General features: G+C 39.1%; 1 protein-coding gene across 4 annotated transcripts in view; it reads left to right on the forward strand.

Annotated features, from left to right (window-relative positions):
* tmem131 (transmembrane protein 131) overlaps positions 1 to 19459 on the forward strand; it is a 40143-nt gene that overhangs the window by 10929 nt on the left and 9755 nt on the right. For all 4 annotated transcript variants that reach the window (XM_007571343.2, XM_007571342.2, XM_007571345.2 and 1 more), the window contains exons 6-28: positions 3340 to 3456; positions 3530 to 3652; positions 4587 to 4667; positions 4751 to 4901; positions 4988 to 5044; positions 5660 to 5721; positions 5813 to 5921; positions 6379 to 6487; positions 6582 to 6735; positions 6812 to 6982; positions 9649 to 9759; positions 10122 to 10256; positions 12594 to 12698; positions 12795 to 12881; positions 13741 to 13893; positions 14008 to 14083; positions 14500 to 14614; positions 15410 to 15548; positions 15642 to 15751; positions 15834 to 15906; positions 16013 to 16164; positions 16254 to 16396; positions 18502 to 18688. In XM_007571343.2, the coding sequence (XP_007571405.1) occupies positions 3340 to 3456; positions 3530 to 3652; positions 4587 to 4667; positions 4751 to 4901; positions 4988 to 5044; positions 5660 to 5721; positions 5813 to 5921; positions 6379 to 6487; positions 6582 to 6735; positions 6812 to 6982; positions 9649 to 9759; positions 10122 to 10256; positions 12594 to 12698; positions 12795 to 12881; positions 13741 to 13893; positions 14008 to 14083; positions 14500 to 14614; positions 15410 to 15548; positions 15642 to 15751; positions 15834 to 15906; positions 16013 to 16164; positions 16254 to 16396; positions 18502 to 18688 (2720 nt within the window). The remainder of the gene's footprint in view (positions 1 to 3339; positions 3457 to 3529; positions 3653 to 4586; positions 4668 to 4750; positions 4902 to 4987; positions 5045 to 5659; positions 5722 to 5812; positions 5922 to 6378; positions 6488 to 6581; positions 6736 to 6811; positions 6983 to 9648; positions 9760 to 10121; positions 10257 to 12593; positions 12699 to 12794; positions 12882 to 13740; positions 13894 to 14007; positions 14084 to 14499; positions 14615 to 15409; positions 15549 to 15641; positions 15752 to 15833; positions 15907 to 16012; positions 16165 to 16253; positions 16397 to 18501; positions 18689 to 19459) is intronic.

Below are 19459 nucleotides of genomic sequence, written 5' to 3' on the forward strand. Positions count from 1 at the left end.
ACTTTTTTAATAATTTTTTTTTTTGCTGTTGTGAATCTGATAAAGAAATGAGTTATCTGCTAAGGGGAGGAAAATCATCTCTGTTCATCTTCTGTCATGTTGTCTGATGATCACACTGTTACTGAATGCCTGCAGTTCAAAAGCTGTGTTGCACCCAACTTGATGAACCGTTTAATTTCTGTGAATTGTTTTGTTTTCACTACTTTGTTTGCTGTAAACTAGTGAACATAATGTGTGTAGACACAGAGAAATGTGAGAAATGCTGATATAGGTCATGTGTGCTCATCTATGGGAATTGTAGTCCTTAAGGGCCATTTGTGGCCCCTGGACTGATTCTGTGCAGCCTGCATCTCTGATAATTCAAATTGGCTTCGATGCACCCAGATCTGCTTTCAACCTGGCTATTGGCTTTTCAACAACAACAAAAAAAAATCACTGTTTTACTCATTTAGCTAAAGTATTTGAACTTTATTTATTGTTTGGTAGATTAAAAAAAGTCTCAGAAGATTAAAGTCAGAAATCTGGGGAAAAAAGTAATTTTTTTCTTTCCCCTTTTTTTTTTTGTGTTTGTTTTTCCCCTTTATGTAGGTTTTTGGTGAGGCAACAGCTTGGACACCTCTGTCCTGAGCTGTAAATGAAGGCAGGGTGACAAGCTGTTTAACACACAATGAGTGATTGAATAAAGGGAGGAAGAAAAAAAAGCAGAAGCAAGTGACTCATGGTTCAAGCTTTAAAACTTAGCTCATAGCGATACTCTGTGAATCATTGAATTTCTAAAGCAATTTGTCATTTTATTGTGTCACTGTTATGAAACGAGAGGAGACATCTTTTCTCTATCTTTGTCAACAGATCAGTGCGAATTGGTTCAATAGGAACTAGAAATCCAGAAACATGAAGTCCACACTCCAACAGCAGGTCAACGTTTACAACATTTCCAATCCCCTCACTGTCATCTGCAGGAAAATAATCACAATTTAGATTCCTGCCTGGTAAAATGTTGCGTATCCGCTGCTGCTGCTGCAGCAGAACAGTGACTTCACGTCTTATTTTTGTCTTTATTGCTTTGCCTTTTTTGTATTGGCAGCATCAGCAACTACACACTTCCACACTGAGATAACACTGAGATATAAAATATACTAAAGTGGCATTTGTGGAAATCTGTAGTAGGAAGGAAAACTTTTACATTTCTGGACGTTTGTTCTCGATGAAGGGAAATGACTGACTTTTTTGCCTTCACTTTGAGTCTTTGTTTTCTTTTTTATCTTCAGTGACTTCTTCCCTGTAATTGTTTTATTTGTTGCAGTTTAGTCGCCAATAAAACTGGAAGACATGTGTGGCTGGATGTTTTTGAGGGTTTCAAGACAGAGAGAGAGAGTGAAGCTGGTTCGGTTTTCAGTGGTTTGCTGCTTGCCTCCCATGTAGTTTTTTTCTTAAAATACTGACATACCAAGCAGAGCGTTTCATCTAAAATACTCTTTGGCTCTGTAGCAGTCTGTGGCGGCTCAGAAACGCTCGCATGCTGGCCGTTTCCTTCCTGCTGCTGTTTTTTTTTCCCCTTTGGGGGGTTGGGGGGTGGGGGGTTTGGCAGAGGTTATGTCACAAGTTGATGACGGCACAGATTAGGAGCACATGCAGGTTTTTATTGCATGATGATCAAAAACGGTTTATTTCACCTTCGCACCGTTTATTTTGATCCAGATGAGAGCTTGTGACCTCCAATCCAATCAGATTACACTCTTTACCACATTTTCTAACAGTGGAGAAGTGAGAACATTTTTGTAAATTACCAGTTTGTCAAAGCAGATACTTAACATCGTACATTATTTACATCATTTCGTCAAACAAAGTGAGTTAAAACAGTTCTTGAATGAAGTATTTTCTTCTTCCTTGGTCACAAAGTAGAGGTTGTGTTAAACAGCAAGGGTTTCACAGTTCAGGTTTTACAGTGCTGGCTTAAGCGTTTCAGGTGAAAGTTGTGAATGTCTAGTTGTCCAGGTCAGCGCTCTGCAACCTTAACGAGATAAAGAAACGTTCCTGCCCCGAGTCCAGCTGAATAAAACCCCTTTAGAGCCACAAATGTCCAAGGAAGTGTCGAAGAAGAGAACGAGAAAACTTTCGTCTTTGATAAACATTTCCCACAGGAAACCGCATTTTTGTTTCTATTTTTAGACTTTAAAACAAATTCAAACTTGAAAAGCTTTTCAGAAAAAAGAGGGTGGATACATTTTCTTGGAAGTTGTTGATATAACTGTGTTTTTCTTAAAAAAAAAAAAAGCTTAGTTTTCAACTGAACGACAGAAATGTAAAGAACATACCTGGGACTTTTAGTGGCGTTCTGTTACAGAGGTTCAATGTAATTATTCCATGAAAAAAAACTACTAGAATGTAGAAACATTAGTTAGTTATTTATCATTTTTAGTTAAAAATGCAGACCAGGGGCTCCAGACCTCCTCCTATAAATGTTAGTTTGTAATCATAGAATTATAATTGCAGCTTTATAAAGTTTTACTACAGTGTTTAGTAAAACTAATGACCATTAAATTTTTTTTTTAATTATTAAAATAATAGCAGGTATGCTGTCGACATTGCGCTAGTCTGGTTTTATATTTGCATATCATCATTCTCACACCTGTGCGGCTGGGATCACATGATCTGGTTGCGTGTGTCGCATCAGACCGCAAATGATCATCGGTGGATCTGATGTGCCTGATTTGCTTATTCTCTAAAACTAACAAAATATTTAAGATTCTATTTTGTTACCATTCAGTTGCTTTTTCTTGGTAATGTTAGTTACTAGGAGCATTGTTTGTTGTTTTTTGAAACAAAATTTGTACACTTTCAAATAATCTGCTCTGTTGATAAAATGTACTTCTTAAATAAGGCTAATTTTGAAAAAAAATGTTCATGTTTTTTTCCTTAATATTTGCAAGATGTAAAATTGAGGAAAAAGGGTAAAAAAACAAAACAAAAAAAAAACATGCTGCTGTCTGCACACTCCAGAACCAGATGTCTCCTTTAAGATGGATTCGGTGCACCGTATCTTAACACCATCAAACCTAAGCATGATGTCAATGTGAGAGCAGACTTTGTAAATGGCATCTTTTCTGGGAAATCTGCAGCAGAAACCCACAATCACCAGCTGAAACCACGGCCACCACCAGCACGCTAAAGTTAGCATGTAGCTGTAAAGCTTTTACAGCGCCAACCGTTTTCATAGTGAATATTGTGTTGCCTGATGTTATGATTTTGTGGGTTATTATTTCATGTGATGCATAAAGGATGATTTTTTTCCTTGTTTTTTTTAACGTATATCCTCCTGTTCTTCTGTTCTTCCTGCAGATAATTCCACCAGGAGGGAACACATCTTTTGATGTCGTGTTTCTTGGTCGAGTTGTTGGAAATGTAGAAAACACTTTATTTATTAATACGTCACATCATGGAGTGTTTACATACCAGGTACAAACAGAACAACCTCTCACTAAGGTTAGTTTTTACTACGCCACTAATCCTGCCTCTCCGTCTCCTTCAGGTTTTCGGGGTTGGCGTCCCGAACCCCTACAGGCTGCGGCCCTTCATTGGGGCCCGGGTCCCTGTGAACAGCAGCTTCTCCCCTCTAATAAACATTCACAACCCATACAGTGAACCGCTGCAGGTAATTTAAAGAGACTCATTCAAACGCTTTGAGCTTTTTCACATTGTGTCACTTTACACCCACAAACCTCAATGTGATCATTTGATCTATAAACCAAAGTTATTTTGATCTCTTGCATAAAATATCTCAAGCAATTTGATGTTCAAGTCGTTTTATATTCGTACTCAAATCAATCTAATCATAGACCAGAGGTGCCCAAGTCCAGTCAACCAATTGATTGCTTGTTATCAGGCCTCTGCAGAGCTAAAAGTTGCTGAGTCATTTGATTGAGCCGAGTTGGAGAAGGGCGGCGCCTAAAAGGATGGACTGGACTTGGGCAGTCCTGATATAGTCCAGTGGTGCCCAATGTCGGTCCTGTAGGGCCGGCATCCTGCATGTTTTAGGTCTCTCCCTGGTTTAACGCACCTGGATCAATTGATGGCTCATTAGAGGCCTAAGAGGAATATTGACATTTTGATTGATCCTTTTAAAATACAATAAAAACACAGCTGAATTTTCCTGTTGTGGACCATTAATGCTTGGAGAATGATGGTGCGGCATGTTTTTTAATGACTTATCACGTGGTCAAACTTATTCAAGTTTCATTTTAATTGCGTTTCTTATTTAATGGAAACACTGAAATTACGAATGTTTTGGGGGGGTTTTTCTACGTTAGCGGAATGTCAACAAAGTTTTGCGTACATTTGTAATGGAAACACAGCGATTGCATTTTCATTTGTAAAGAGTAATGAAAATCATCTGCACTTTTTCTCCAGCGCCACAAATACACACAATGTGCTTTTCTTTGGGTAAAAATTCCAATAAAATAACTTAAAGTTTTGTACTTGTGGCGTGACAAAAATGTGAAAAGTTTTAAAGGTCCAAATTCTTCCTCACATAGTGAAACTGCACCCTGTTTCTGGATCAGTTTGTGACGTTGCCGTGCTTTGTTCAGGTGGTGGAGATGTACTCAAGCGGAGGAGATCTGCACTTAGAGCTTCCCACTGGCCAACAAGGAGGCACCGGAAAGCTTTGGGTGAGTCCCTCTTCTGGATGCAACTTTAACATTTTTTTTATCAACTTTTTATCTCATCGGCACCAACCTCCTCCACCTTCCAGGAGATTCCTCCTTTCGAGACGAAGGGGGTGATGAGAGCCAGCTTCTCTTCGAGAGACGCGGACAACCACACGGCTTTCATTAGGATCAAAACCAACGCTCCAAATGAGGACCAGTTCATCATCCTCCCAGTTGAGGTGGAGGTCACGTCAGGTCCGCTTCTAAATCTTTTTAATCCAGAAGTCGTCCATCCCCCTCCTGCATCACCGTAACTCTTTCACTTTAATCACTATTCGCAGCTCCCGGTATTTACTCCTCCACAGAAATGCTTGACTTTGGTACGCTTCGATCACAAGGTATGTAGAGTTACAGGAAAACGCTTTTTGCAATTGTCATAAGTAGGGATGCACCGATCCACATTTTTCACTTTCGATACCGATATCTGAGGTTAAAATCGGCCGACAGTGATCCGATACAGAAAAACAGCTGAACTGATTCAAAAGGTTTCTTCTTTTTTTAAACTGCAGACATAAATGTATTGAATTATACATTTATTTAATAACTCTGCACCAGTACAGCACATTTAAATACACCCAACTGCTTCACAAGCTTGGTCAAACATGTAATAAATTTAATTTGTTCAGTCAGTGCAATTAGGAGTAGAACAGCCAGCGTAACATAAATACCTTCGTCAAACATGCAAAAAATAAACGGCAACAAACCTTTCAAATGGTTCTAAATATGATGTAAATTAAATAATAAAGCATGACGTCGTTCAGAGCACAAAGCATAGAATTAGACCGAATAGATTCGCCCTGATGGATCAGGCACATCACTGATACTCGATCTAGAATTATTTTCAATATCGGTACCGATGCCAATATTAATATCAGGATTGGTGCATCTCTAGTTAAAACAGAATCCCCATCTGATTGTCTGCTTTCTTTCCCAAACCGTCTCTCGTTTCAAAGATCGTCCAAAACTCCTGAACCTCCATCTTTTAAATTCAGGAACAAAAGACGTTCCTATCACAGTGGGTATTCCCATCGCTCCCGTAAAATCCCTCTCCTTGAAGACTTGCAGTAAGTGACAGGTTTTCTGTTGTTGTTTCTTCTTCTCCTCAGAGTGTTCGCACAACACCATCAAACGAAGCCGTCACCGTAGATTTTAAAGCAGTGACGCTCAAAGCCGGAGAGAACAGATATACTAAAGTTGCAACCATTTGTTTCGATGGTGAGTGGGCGTTTTTGTTTGCTTTCAAAGGCGGAAATGAGCTTGTTTTTGAAAGGCTACTGGGGCGAAGGGAAATGAAATTGCACGCATGACCGATTGTGTGAGGGCTCATGATTTCTCTCACCATCTGCATGCACCAGTTTCACTGACCACTTCAGGAAGTAGAGCATGATGTCAGTTTCCTGAAAAGTGATCAAAAATGCATCTGGGTGTGGTTCCTTGTGTTAAAATTTTTTATTTTTTCTTTCCATATCCACTTCAAAAAATGCAATATTTACAAAGGCACCATTTTGAAAATGGTATTTCCAGAGAGCTTTTGGTCCTTTTGGACAATTTTATTCAAACTCTGGCTGAGTTAGATTTTTAAAAAAATTTTATTTGCTATTACACAACTTCCTCTTCTGGTATCTTCTCACAGCAGGCTTATCCACTCTGTTTATCTTTGTTTTTATTGCAGCCTCAAAAGCAAGAAGACCATATCAGTTTTCTGGTAAAATAACAGTTAAAGCAAAAGAAAAGACTTATTCCAAGCTTGAAATCCCATACCAGGCAGACGTTCTAGAAGGGTGAGTTATTTCTTTAAGAAACATAGTGAACTTTTAAAAAGAAAAATTTTAGTGGAGCTTATTCCTCTTTTTTTCCTGTTTGTTTTTCCCGTAGCTACCTGGGCTTTGACCACACGGCCACGTTGTTCCACATCAGAGACAGCCCTGTCGACCCAGTGGACAGAGCGATTTTCCTCACCAACGCCTTCAGCTTCGCGATCCGGATACACAACGTGTCTCTGCCCGACGAGGCCAAAATCATGTTTAAAGTGAGTGCCAGCCGAGCTGCGGTTCGCCGGGAGCCGAGGAACAAACTGTCACAAGTTTCTCTCTTCTCTGTCGCAGGTGCAAAACTTCAGCACGCCCATCCTCATCCCGCCGCACGAGTCCCGCTACATCTTCTCCCTTCTGTTCCGGGCAGTCCGACCATCCATTCACATAGACAGCAACATCTTGCTGATCACAAACGCGTCCAAGTTTCACCTGCCCGTCCGGGCTTACACAGGCTTCTTAGAGGTAGGAAGACGACGTAGAAGCAGAGAGTAGCAGAGTTTCTACATTTATTAAATGAAGTAACCCAAACCTGGTGGATCTAAGAAGTGTTGAATAAACATTGATGCGTTTGTGGGGAAATCGGAGAAACGCCAAGCCCACATATAGTGCATACAGTATCTTCCTAAAGTTTTCATGTTTCTTAAGCTTTATGTTTTGTCACGTTATAACCAAAGACTCTTTTGTTAAGATTTGCGTGGCAGACCAGGACATGCTAAGTGTATAAGTGTGAAGTGGAAGGAAAAGTTTACGTTGTTTTTGAAATCTTTTACAGCTGGAGTTCAGCTGGTCAGAGTCCATGGGTAGGCGGATATGGGTTCAGGTTTAATCTGGAAGAAAAACCTGCTAGAGTCTGCAAAAGAGCTGATACTGGAGATGAAGTCAAGTTTATTTGTGTAGCACATTTCAGCAGCAAGGCAGTTCAAAGTGCTTTACGCCATAAAAACATCGTATAGCATCTAATTGTGACACAACCAAATAAACATTACTTTTTGTCAAATGTCATCATCAAGCAAATGTCATATATATTGATCAATGTTCCAGTTACTACTAATCAAAGGAAACTCTAAACAGACAGGTTTTTATAGGAACTCAGGTTGTTTTACAGGAAGTTTATTCCAGAAACCATGAATGTTAAGTCTAAAAAAACGAGACCTTTCAGTTCCCTCAAATGATGATCTAAATATGACAGCAGTAAAATCGTAATTAAAATTTGTCGGGTTTGCTTCTGTTTTGGGCCTTTAAAGTTAATTAGTTTGGTTGAATCGGGTTTGGACACAATATCTGCATTTCTATTACAAATGTTAGCAAAACTTTGTTGATATTTCGCTGTCAAAAAAGCAGAATTTTGCTCTTGCTGTGTTTCTATTAAATAAGAAATTAAATTAAAATTACAGGTGAGAAGCTCTGAGCGCTTCATTGGCGGAGCAGATTTATTCCTAAAAGATATTGTTATAGAAGATAGGTTTGTAGTTTATGCATAAAGCCGGACCAATCACACCGCTGGCACCTCTGTGTTTTGCCTCGCGCGCTGCATTAGCTGGATTAAGTTTACCTCAGCGTGGATCCCACGCGTCTCCTTTCACTCAAACTGGACACAGGCTGACCTGTATGGATATTTACATCAACCCCCTGTGAGGAATTATGATTCTTTCCAGAGTTTTTGATCAAGGTAGGACTTTAAACACCACTCTGGTTAGCTCTGGTTGCACAGCTCAACATGAACTGCAGGAATAACTTGTAGTCGCGCTTTCAGAGGTGCGTTGAGTGAGCGGTGAGAATGATTTATATTTGTGAACAAAGAATTTTGTGCGGCTTTTCCATCTCAACAAGCTGCCCAGAGCCCGCCTGCGCTTTACCTGCCTGCGCTGGTAAAGTTTATCTATGTGTTCCTGGGTGGCCGGTGTGCTTTCGCACTCTCCTGTCTGTAACGCATCACACTGATTTTATATTATTTATATTATTATTTTTAGTATTATTTTTCTGGTTACACAATGCATCAAACCGTATCAAATGCTTTGTCCACTTAGTCAGACAGAGTTAGTGCGCGCGGCTGCACGGAGATCTGAGAAACTCGTCCCATAGACTCGACCAACCGAAATAGTTTCTGTGGCACTTATTAAAAACCCAACAGACACGAAGTGAAAGAGCTACTAAAGCCACATTAGCAGCATTGAATTAAATCTCCCGTATGTTGTGCATCTCTGTGTAGTGCAACAGATTACCTCATCGTGCAGGGCTGGTCCAAGGTTGTATGAGGCCTTGAGCAGAATTTGATTTAGGGGCCCCTTTTGTTGCTAAAAACATCAGCACCTCTAACAGATGTGTTGGATTTAATCTGAGAGAGGGGGAGTAGTTTAATTGGCCAACCTAAAAAGCAATCAGTTATAATTGTAGTTTACTAAATTGTATTTGTGAACAAACAGAACTCAAACTTAAAGATTAAACTCACAGCATCAGATTGTAGCTAGGGTAACAAAACAATCTAACTATGAAAATTGTTCTTTGAACTTTTACAAAGTAAACTTGCCAGCTCCTTAAAATCTTAGATTTAAATGTTAAGCAATTTAAAATCTTTCAATTTATGTATGCTGAAATTTAATCAAATTTAGCAGCATTGATCATCTCAATAAACAAGTGTTACGTTCATGTATCTGTTGTCTGTGTTAAAATATTAGCATTTATGGGGCCCCTGAAGCCCTGGGGGGCCTGATGGAGCTGCTGACTTAATTTGGATTAAACTAAAGTGCAAATAATTGATATTCATTTTAATTGTATAATTTGATTTGTTGTTTTTAAAACTAGTTGTGGGTTTAAGTAGTGTTTCACTGGCGATGTTTTCCCGTAACGTATAACGATATTATTTCCTGTCACCTTAACATCTTTTAATACAAAAACACGGTGGACCGCCTCGGCACCCCGACCACTGGGCTTAGCAAGTTTTCTGGGGGAAACCGTGTATATTTACGTTACATTTTTTTGATCTCCGCTGTTTGTACCACATAACAAGGATTTTACCAGCGAGCATATAATACTCCTCACAGTGTGACACTTTTATACAATATTTAAAACTGTTGTGAAGTAAATGTGAAATTGTGAATTTTAATTCATTTATTTTTTTTCTTCAACAGCCCCTCATCCTGCCCCCCAGCGTGAAGGAAAACGTCCTGGACTTCGGCGTCCGCAGCGCCACCGACACCAGCAGCATCATATTCGTGGTCGTCAACAGCAACCCCATCGAGGTGAGCAGTCACGTGACCTGCTGACATAATGATTGCGACATTTTGCAGGTGTTTTTCCAACCAGGTATCCCCCTCCCTCCCTGGGCACCCGCTTTGGTTTTTGTGTTGAAGTTCGTTGTCCAATGTCCCGTTGTGTAAGACGTGTCTACATAAGCCTTTTAGGTATTCCTGCTTGTGCTTTTCTATACTCAGCCCAGTGCAGTTCATGTCGCAACACAAGTGTTTGTACCAACATCCCCACTTCTGCTGTATTCAGTGATAAGTTGCAAGGAACATGGAGTACAGTCACGCATTGTTCTGCGAAACAAATGACTGGGTCCATCGTCCAAACTCAGACGGTTCTGTGAATTCTTGTCCTGCAGCTAGAGATAAAGTCCTGGCTGGTCACAGGAGACAGCCTCTCCATGGAGCTGCTGAAGACCGAGAAGGGGAACACGACAGCAGCCCTGAGTCGCCTGCAGGAGCTGCAAAACGCCTCGGCCTCGCATCACAAAACAGTGAGCTCCCCCCTTTTTTGCCCCCCCCACCTCAAAAGTTGCCCCAACGATGCATCTATAAGCTTCTGGAAGCTTTTCATGCCTTCACAGTGTTTTCTTTGGAATCTGTTTAGTTTGACCTCTTCTCTTCTGTTTGCTTTTTGAGATAAGGCTTTATTGATCCGTCAGAGACTAAAAACAATACAAGCCAATGCAAATTATAGGACCTTGCAACAGCAGTTTGACATTGCAACGCACTGCAACCACAAGCGTGAGTGTGTGATGGAGCAACACTAAGCAGTGCAGTAATTGGGAAGTGGAAGGAGGATGTCACGTGGTTTAGAAATCTGTTTGCAAAAAAAAAAATGAAAAGTGTGGTGTGTGCTTCAGCAGTAAACAGCAGTGTTTAAGGCTTGCCACATTTTTAACTGGATTTATGCCTTTATTTTGACTAGGACATTCTAACACATTGTTATGTTGTGACACAAATCACTCAGTAATACTGATTGTATGTTATGTGGTATATTGGGGCCATTTTAGATGGGGGGAAAAAAAGAAGCAGGTTCCTGTCAAAAAACTTTTTGAGATTAATCTGAGAAATTTTCTAGGAAAAACTCAAATTTCCTAGCTCCAAAAGTCAAACATATGCGGGGAAAAAAAAAACTTGGAAAATTTTAGATTAATCTCAGAAATCTTCTACAGAAAACTTAAAAATGTCAGATTTTCGAAAAGTTGAAAATTTGCTAGAAAAAACTCAGAAATTTTTAAATAAATCTCAGAAATTTTCTAAAAATATAAAACAATAAACATCGACGCTTCAAAAAACATTGAAATTTTTGAATTTCAAAAGTCAAACACTTTCCACTTTTGAAACAGAAAATTCCCAATAGTTGAAAGTTTTCCACTTTTGTAAATTTCCAGGATTTTTCTAGAAAATCTTTGAACTATTTGGAAATTTACTCCTTTGTTTTCTATCTACAATAGCCCCCACACGCTGTTTCAGTCATGTTTGTAGTTTATTTTTAACATGTTTTTGAGCTGTACTTTTCATGATTGCAATGTCACACAATGTGAAATATTTCACAGAGTATAAAAACTGTATGAAAACAGTGTAAAAAAAAACAAAACAAGTAAATGAGCTGAAACACAAATGCACATTTGCTGGCGTGTTGCAGAGCTGCAGTGGTGAGGCTGTTGTGACTGATACAGCACTTTATCTGATAGCGGTGTTGGTCTGCTTCCTTTTGAGATGAACAGCGTGTGGCTACAGAAGTTTACTTCCACTGAAACTGCTTACTGTAAGCTCTGCAGTTTCTGCTATGCAAGAATTTGACACAACCTGAAAGCACTGCTTTACTGGAATAGATTTTTTTTTTCCTCTTAATGATTTGAATGTAACATTATTTAAGCCGGCGGTTTCTACAGCTCTGTTTACAACAGCAGCTTCTGTTTTGTGTTGAGATGCCAGTGAGTGAGAGGATTGAAAATGAATGTGAAATTAAAAGATGTCAAAATATTTCACCTGTAATGACTCTTGGTATAAGTCCAGACATATTTACTGCTTTAGTTCCTTTATTTTTTATTTTTTTTTGACGCAACAAATTGAGAAAAACCTGAAGTTACATTTAGTTTTAATCTCCTGCATCAGTAAAACTACAGATAAGCTTTTAGCTGAGAAATAATTTAGCCTTCCTAGTAACTGTGGTGTTATTGGGATGTGGTCCAGTAGGGGTTTTTAACCAAAAGGTACAACTTGTTCCTGTGGAAGATGAGAAAATAAATGCTTTCAGACCAATAAACTGAATAAAAAAAAAAAAAAGTTACATGTTTTCTAAAAGTAGCCATGGTTGTGTTGTAGCAGAAAACTACTTCTGAGAAATGCTTCAGAGTGTTATTAGTCTACAGTATTACAATGCACTAATGGACGATGATGATATCTTTTCACATTACATACACGTTTATGTATGAACCATGCATCATTTCCGTCCATTTCACAATTTTGCACTACTTTTTTTTGTTGATTTAGCTTGTCAAATTTAAATAAAATATAATGGAGATTGTGGTTTAAGGTGACAAAACGATCAGAGGTGCCAATACATTTGCAAGGCACTGTTGCTAATCCAATTAAAAACAATGAAAGTATCTCTGTTGTTGTGACTCGTAAAAAAGGATTAAGATGACCAAACATTACTGTCTTTACTGCTGACTAAAGTGTTATATATATATATATATATATATATATATATTCTTAAATAGCAATTTTTGTTTCGTCACAAAAAGGAAACATTACACTGTAAAACGTCATATTCCTACCTCACTTTCCCAGAAAGAAATAATCATCTCTTCTTGTGTCTTCAGGTGATTCTAGCATCTGGCTATTATGCAGCTTTCAGAGTGACGTTAATCGCCAAAGCGCTGGAGGGCGTGTACGACGGAGCCATTCACATCACAACAGATTATGAGGTTGGTTTATGTTTTTTATTTTAGCTTTTTAGGGAGAAAATAGCAGCTCGAGTCATCTCTCATGTTCACGTTCTTCTTTTTTTTTTGTGGCTTCAGATATTGACCATCCCAGTCAAAGCTCTGATTGCAGTGGGGACATTAAACAGTTCACCCAGGCACATCGTGCTGCAACCTTCGTTTCCAGTGAGTAACAGTCAGGAGTTCACACAAGTTTGACTCTGGGGACACATAAGACGTGTACGGCTGAAACGATTAGTCGGATTAATCGTGATTAATTGAAATATCGTCAACTAATTTAGTAACTGATTAATTGGTAACTGGCGTCTAGCCTACAGAAAAAGGCCTTTTGTGATTTTCAGTCGTGTCGTGCTCGAACTTATTCACAAAAATTGTGGATTCCTTTTTTAAAAAATCAAACATCCTGTTTGATTTAAGAAAACAGTCTGCGACGATTAATCGGATGAATTGTGATGAAATTGATTTTGAAATGACCGACAAATCAACAATTAACTAAAATATTCCGACTCCAAACAAGAGCAACATTCTCGGAGCAGCAAATAAACTAAAACCGCACAAAAAATATATATATGCAATTTGCCATTAAGTTTAAAATAAACCCTTCTTTGTCTGTAAATGCAATCAGGTTTTGCTTTGAATTAGTCTAGAAAATACAGTCATCTCAGTCCTACACTGTATTGATGAGTCGAGGAGAAAGAACCGAGATTTTCACGTTATAATTGTTTTTTAACTGCAGATTTATCATTTGCTACTACTAATTAAACATTCACTTAAGGAGTGCTGTTATCGCATTTAAATGTTTTTTCTTTTATAAGAAAGGACTGAATTGTTTACTTGCATATTTTTAATGTATTTATTCTATTGTGTAGAAAACACTTGAGTTGTTAAATGAAAAATCTGCAGAATGTGACAATTTTAAATCCGATTTATCGATCAAATAATCGATTACTAAAATAATTTTTCCAGCCCTACGGTGGGTTTTAACTGTGTGATGCGAGTCCCGTATCTCCTGTTGTTTCCTCAGGGAAAAGTCGTTCACCAAAGCTTCAACATCCAGAGCTCCTTCACACAAAAAGTCCGGCTGCAGCAGATCCAGTCGCTGACGGAGGACATCAGGTTCTATTACAAGCGTCTGCGCAACAACAAAGATGAGCTGGAGCCAAGACGAAAATCCAAGGTAGAAAATCCTCCTCAGGGTTTGAAATTGATTCTTTTGTTGTTGTTGTTGCTGTTGTGGACGTAAACTTATTTTTATTTATTTATTTATTTATTTTTTCCCCATGTTTTCCAGGTGGCAAATATTTATTTTGACGCCAGCTTGCAGTGTGGTGATCACTGTTATGTGGGCCTGCCATTTGTGCTTAAATGTAAGTTTGGTGTAGATAGATCGGCTTTCTGTCTCCATGGGGAAGCGGGATCATGTTGGCATCACTCATGCTGTGCAGTGATTTCAAAAACAAAGTGTCATTTTTTATTTTCCTGCTTGTAGTAGTTACTGCTGCTAGTGATTTATAGCAAAGCGCCTGTAGATCTGGCTAAAATGCACTTAACCCGATCTAAGATAACGAATTGTTGACGACTGAATGTAAATTAGAGCTCCAGTTTATTACGTCTGTCCTCTCAGACCTTTCCTGAGCTCCTAATTTATGTTGGGTTTTACACATTCAGTATTTCTTTTTATTGAGTTTTCTCTTCCTTTTGCAAATGTTAAAAAATTTTCCAAGTGTAACTCTGTTTCTCTTCTTTCTTTTCTTTTTTTTATTTTTATTTTTTTATCTCGCAGCTGAATCCAAGCCTCACGGTCTGGTGTTGCAGGAAGATATCTGGGATGCTGACGTAGACCTTCATCAGAAACTCCTCAAACGATGGAAAGAGATCAAAGAGCGCTCAGGACACAAGTAAGCATCTTTTCAGTCCCTCTGGGATTTTGCGAAGTTTGTTGGTGATTGTTGCGACTTAAAATCGCTGATTTTGTGGCCCTGTTTTTTTTTTTTTTTCTTTTTGGTTTAGTTGCAATTAAAGTTACAAATTTTGGTATTAAGCTTCATTTCTGCCGTAACACTGTTTTTGAAAAAAATGAGTTGAAATTGCTGCTCATATCTTTTAACAAAAAAGAGGATTTTAGCATCGTTAATATATAAAATGAAAATAACATTTTCAAGTCCCTTCTTCAGGGGGTCCGCATATCTTAAATTCATTTATCTAAAATTAAGGTCTTGAAATCTCTTAAATTCATTAAAAAAAAAAATTTATCAGCCTTAAATATGTTAATCACAGGTCTTAAATTTTGTCATCACAGGACTATTTACTGTCATTCTATGTAGGGTTTTCTCTAGCAGGAAGTTTCTGTGAGCTAAAGGTTTGAGTCGTGCACAGACGTCTTCGCTCACTGGTTCTGTAACTCAGGACTGGTTTAGCTACTGGAAACGAGCTGCTCACTTCCAGTTAAATTTATTATGGTGACAGGCTTAACTGAAACAACCTGTTTGCACTATTCAGCATCACGAAATGTTAACCAGACATAACTCCATCCTGAAGGTTCAGTTTTCTGAAATGAAACGATGCGGGGTAAAAGAATAGCCCCAGAAAACTGTGTAGCTTTTCCTGTTTGTGAAACACGCCATATGCTAAGTTTGAGCCTTACTATTCTTGCTGAAAAACTCAAATGTTCTCCCTTTTCCTTCCCCCTGGAGAATCGAAGCCATCTTCGAAGTCAACACGGACCTCCAGAAGAACATCGAAGCTAAAGTCACGGCCCATTTGACCTGGCCTTCACTCGTCAACTCCTCACAGAGAATCATGTTCCCCCTGACCACCAGAAACAGCTCCTCAGTGAGTTAAAGCCCTCCGTTTCATGACACACACGCAGGATTATCTCTTGGCGTATTCGAACCGGAGGAAGCTGATGTTTCTGTTACAATGCAGGATGAGGAGGTGATCCTGCAAAACCCTGCAGACGTCCCCGTCTACGTCCAAGTTCTCCCGCTGGCGCTTCTTCCCAACCCCTCTGTGTTTTCTGGGAAGCTGGCCGACAGGTGACGAATCCTTTCAACTCTACAGGATCTATTCTCTGGTCATTTCTCCCACTCATTGTCTCATTGTGCTCTAAACGTTCAGGTTGCCATTGGGAAATTTGTCCAGCATCAACATTGATACAAGCACATTCGAGTTCCAGGTTCACAGAAACCAAGTGAGCGCTGCATTATTTACTGGCTTCCCTCCTGCTAATCGTAGCGCTGCTGAGGCAGCATGTGAAAGCTGTTAGCAGCTAACAGCCTCTCTTGTTTGTGTGGCAGACGTCCCTAATAAAGAGCAGCTCAGGGTTTGTCGAAGGCTCCACCAGACCCTTTGTCTACAATCTCATGCTGCTGCCCGGGGAAGTGAAGTCATTCAGCGTGAGGTTCACGCCCGTCAGAAACCACAGCGTCTCCTCCCTTCTTATAGTCAGGTAACCATATCTGCTAAAGTCCAGAGAACTGTGGCCTCACTAAATACAGTGACATGTTTATCCTCTGGGTGTTTTGGGAATGCGTTCAGGAACAACCTGACGGTGATTGACACGATCGTGCTCCACGGACGCGGCACGACGGAGAGCCTGAAGGTGGCGGGGAAGCCTCCGGGGCAGGGCAGCTCGTTGAGGTTCAAGATCACAGAGGCGCTGCTGAAAGACTGCACAGAAAGTACGTCCAGATCTCTGGGAGTGGAACTGAGAGAGAGTTGCAAGGAATCAGACACTGTGGAACGATCAACCCTTAACCAGATAGGCCGTAAACTGCAGAAATGCTTAATCGAGCAGAAAGGGCTGAGTTTTTCACGTTTTAATTTTTTATTTCCTTTTCGCTGCAAATGTATAATTTGCTTCAAACGATCAATTGTTCTCTAAATTTATTGCATTTTAAGCAATAAAACTCATTTGTATATTTTAATGTATTTCTACAATTGTATGTGAAAGGCTTTAGTGATCGTGAAAAAAAATTATAGTTTTTTTTTAATCCAATTGTCAGAAAAATAGAATAATCGATTACAAAAATAATGATTTAAGAAAACAAATATTAGGAGTCAGGCTGCATTAACATCTGTGGAATATTAGTGATTACAGGCAATATGACAAGGACTTATTTTTTCTAATTTTGTGAAAAGTACCCAAAGGAAAGTCCCTTTGAATGAAAATGAGCTCATGCTTTTCATGAATGTTTAAACAAGGAGTTTAAAAACAGAACTGCACAGTTGTTCATCCACAGTGACTTGCAAAAGTATTCAAAGCATTCCCACAGCATGATTCTGCCGTCACCTTCTATTTTTATACAACATTAGAAATACACTAACGACATCCCCCACCAGCTTCACAGTGGGGGATGCTGCATTCAGGGTGCTTGGTTACTCATGGGAGAAATCTGACAATATGAGGAAAAGTTCAAGCGGTAGTGTGAGTAGTTCTGCAGTAACTCGATATAAATGTCATAGCGAAACGGCAGGTGGACCAGGAGCATCAGCAGACATGCGCCTCTTTTTCACGCACGTTTGATCAAATACAAAGAATGAAAGCAGATAACAATGCGCTAAAGACACAATCCAACACTCACAGGTCATTAATGTCTTATCTGTGGTGATAAAGTAGGGCTGTAACTAAACATTGTTTTAGTAATGTACTATTCTGACGGTTAATCAATTAATCAGGTTAAAAACATTTGGCACTTTCTGCTGATTTTTCATTCAGCCTTTCTTACGCAATATTTGAAATACATTGACAGATGCAATTAAATGTTTCAATTCCTTCATTACATGAGAAAATAAACTTTTTATAGCCTAAAATGCAATGCAGTAACATTCCCTTAGTGAACGTTTGATCACTTGTACTGATGCATCTGCAGCTAAAAATACTTCATCCACATGCCAAAAACTTTTCTGCTTGACTTAATAAAAAAGACATGGGGGTAATTTGTTTTATTTTTTAAATAACCTATAAATAATTGGATAGCAAAAGGTGATTAATGGGAGATTTTTAAACCAGGTAAAACTGAAACTATTCCACTTAAGGAGTTTTGTGGAAACATAATTTACAGACAAAGAAGATTTTTCATCCTAAATAGAAAACTCATATGTTTTGGTTTACTTACTGCTCTGAGTGTGTTGTTCTTTCAGCAAATAGCCTTTTTTGGAGTCTGTATACTATACTAAAAATCAATTACTAAATGAGTTGATGATTATTTTAATAATTTATCGCGATTCATCCCGATATTCGTTTCATCCCTATTATAAAGCGGGACCAAATTGATCTAAAACCAATTAAGCCCAAAGTCAGAGACTTTTTATATCAACTTTAAATATGTGGTTTGAATTTAAAAGGGCAACAAAGCTGTTAAAAGCTGTGGCTGTACTGCCAGATCTTTGCCTCAGAGATGCATATATAACCGAACACAGTGACCCTGGAGAGCTTGAGGCGCTTTCATCGTTGTCCAGGCTTTTCCTCCCCTCACATAAGGAGCCGTGTCTCCATGAAGACACGGCTCAGTAGTCTCTGCCGTACGGCTAGTTTGGCAGGTTTAAACAAAGGGAAAGCACCTGACTGGGCCTGCCTCGTTTTTAACCAATCAGAGCAAACTGGGTTGGTCGAAAAACAACCACCAACTTTTGAGTCAGAAAGTGACGGGGAGGAAGGGCAAGCGTGTGATGGAAAAACAGTTTCTTTAACTCTAAAGCCATTAGCCATGGCTCTTTACCAAACAAATGGCTTTTTCTTGTTTTGTTTTGTTTTTATTAACCTTCGATCCGTCCTGTGTTCCAGAAATAAAAGTTAAGGAGCCAAACTTTACTCTCAAGAGAACCTTCAGAGTGGAGAACACTGGGCTGCTCCCGATCACCATCAAATCGGCGGAAATCAACGGCCAAGCTTGCGAAGGATATGGATTCAAAGTTCTCAACTGCCAGGAGTTTGCACTCAAGCCGAATGCTTCAAAAGACATCGTCATACTGTGAGTGATCAAAACTGTTTGTCTTACTCTTTCACTGGCAAAAATGACTAAATAACCTGCTTGCTTTTTAAGTTATTAATATTTTACTTTGCGTTACTCAGCCAGCCAGGTTGTGGTCTGTTTCAGATTGCATTATATTGGTGAGGCTTTATTCAGACTAATGATATGTAATTGTCTTTTTAACAATCATTTTGACCAATCTAGGTAGGTAAACAGGTGTAATGAATACAATGGGTGTTTTGTTAAAGGCTCTGCTTCTGACACGTTTATCATGTCCTGCACGCCTCGTTTCCAGGAATTAGTTTCCAAATTAAAGGGCCATATGTACTACACACATAATTTAAAAACTGTTATTGCAAGCTTACTGACTTTACCCGTTAGGACACATGTATCAAACGCAAGGCGCAGGGGCCACATCTGGTCCGCAGTATCTTTTTTCATGTGCGTATCTAAACTCCAGACATCAAATCTATCAGCCCTACCAGTTTGTCATGATTCCACAATTGTGGAAATTCATGGAAAATCAACAATCCGCTGCATTTTTTCATGCTAATACTCAACTCTGACTTTATTGCAAATTTTCTACAAAAAATGAAAACACCCCATTTAAGTGACCGCTAACTCCCGCCTGTGGTCGGTGGTATTTCTTACTTTTATTTCATTGCTTCCTCTGCATTACGTTGATTCAGCAATTCACAAAGCCTCATTTAAGCCTGTCGCAATTAATCAATTAATCACATGCTAAGTTAGAATGAGCTCAATAATTTCCAT

Source organism: Poecilia formosa, unplaced genomic scaffold (genome assembly GCF_000485575.1).
Source record: "Poecilia formosa unplaced genomic scaffold, Poecilia_formosa-5.1.2 Scaffold279, whole genome shotgun sequence".
In the NCBI taxonomy this organism is placed as follows: domain Eukaryota; kingdom Metazoa; phylum Chordata; class Actinopteri; order Cyprinodontiformes; family Poeciliidae; genus Poecilia; species Poecilia formosa.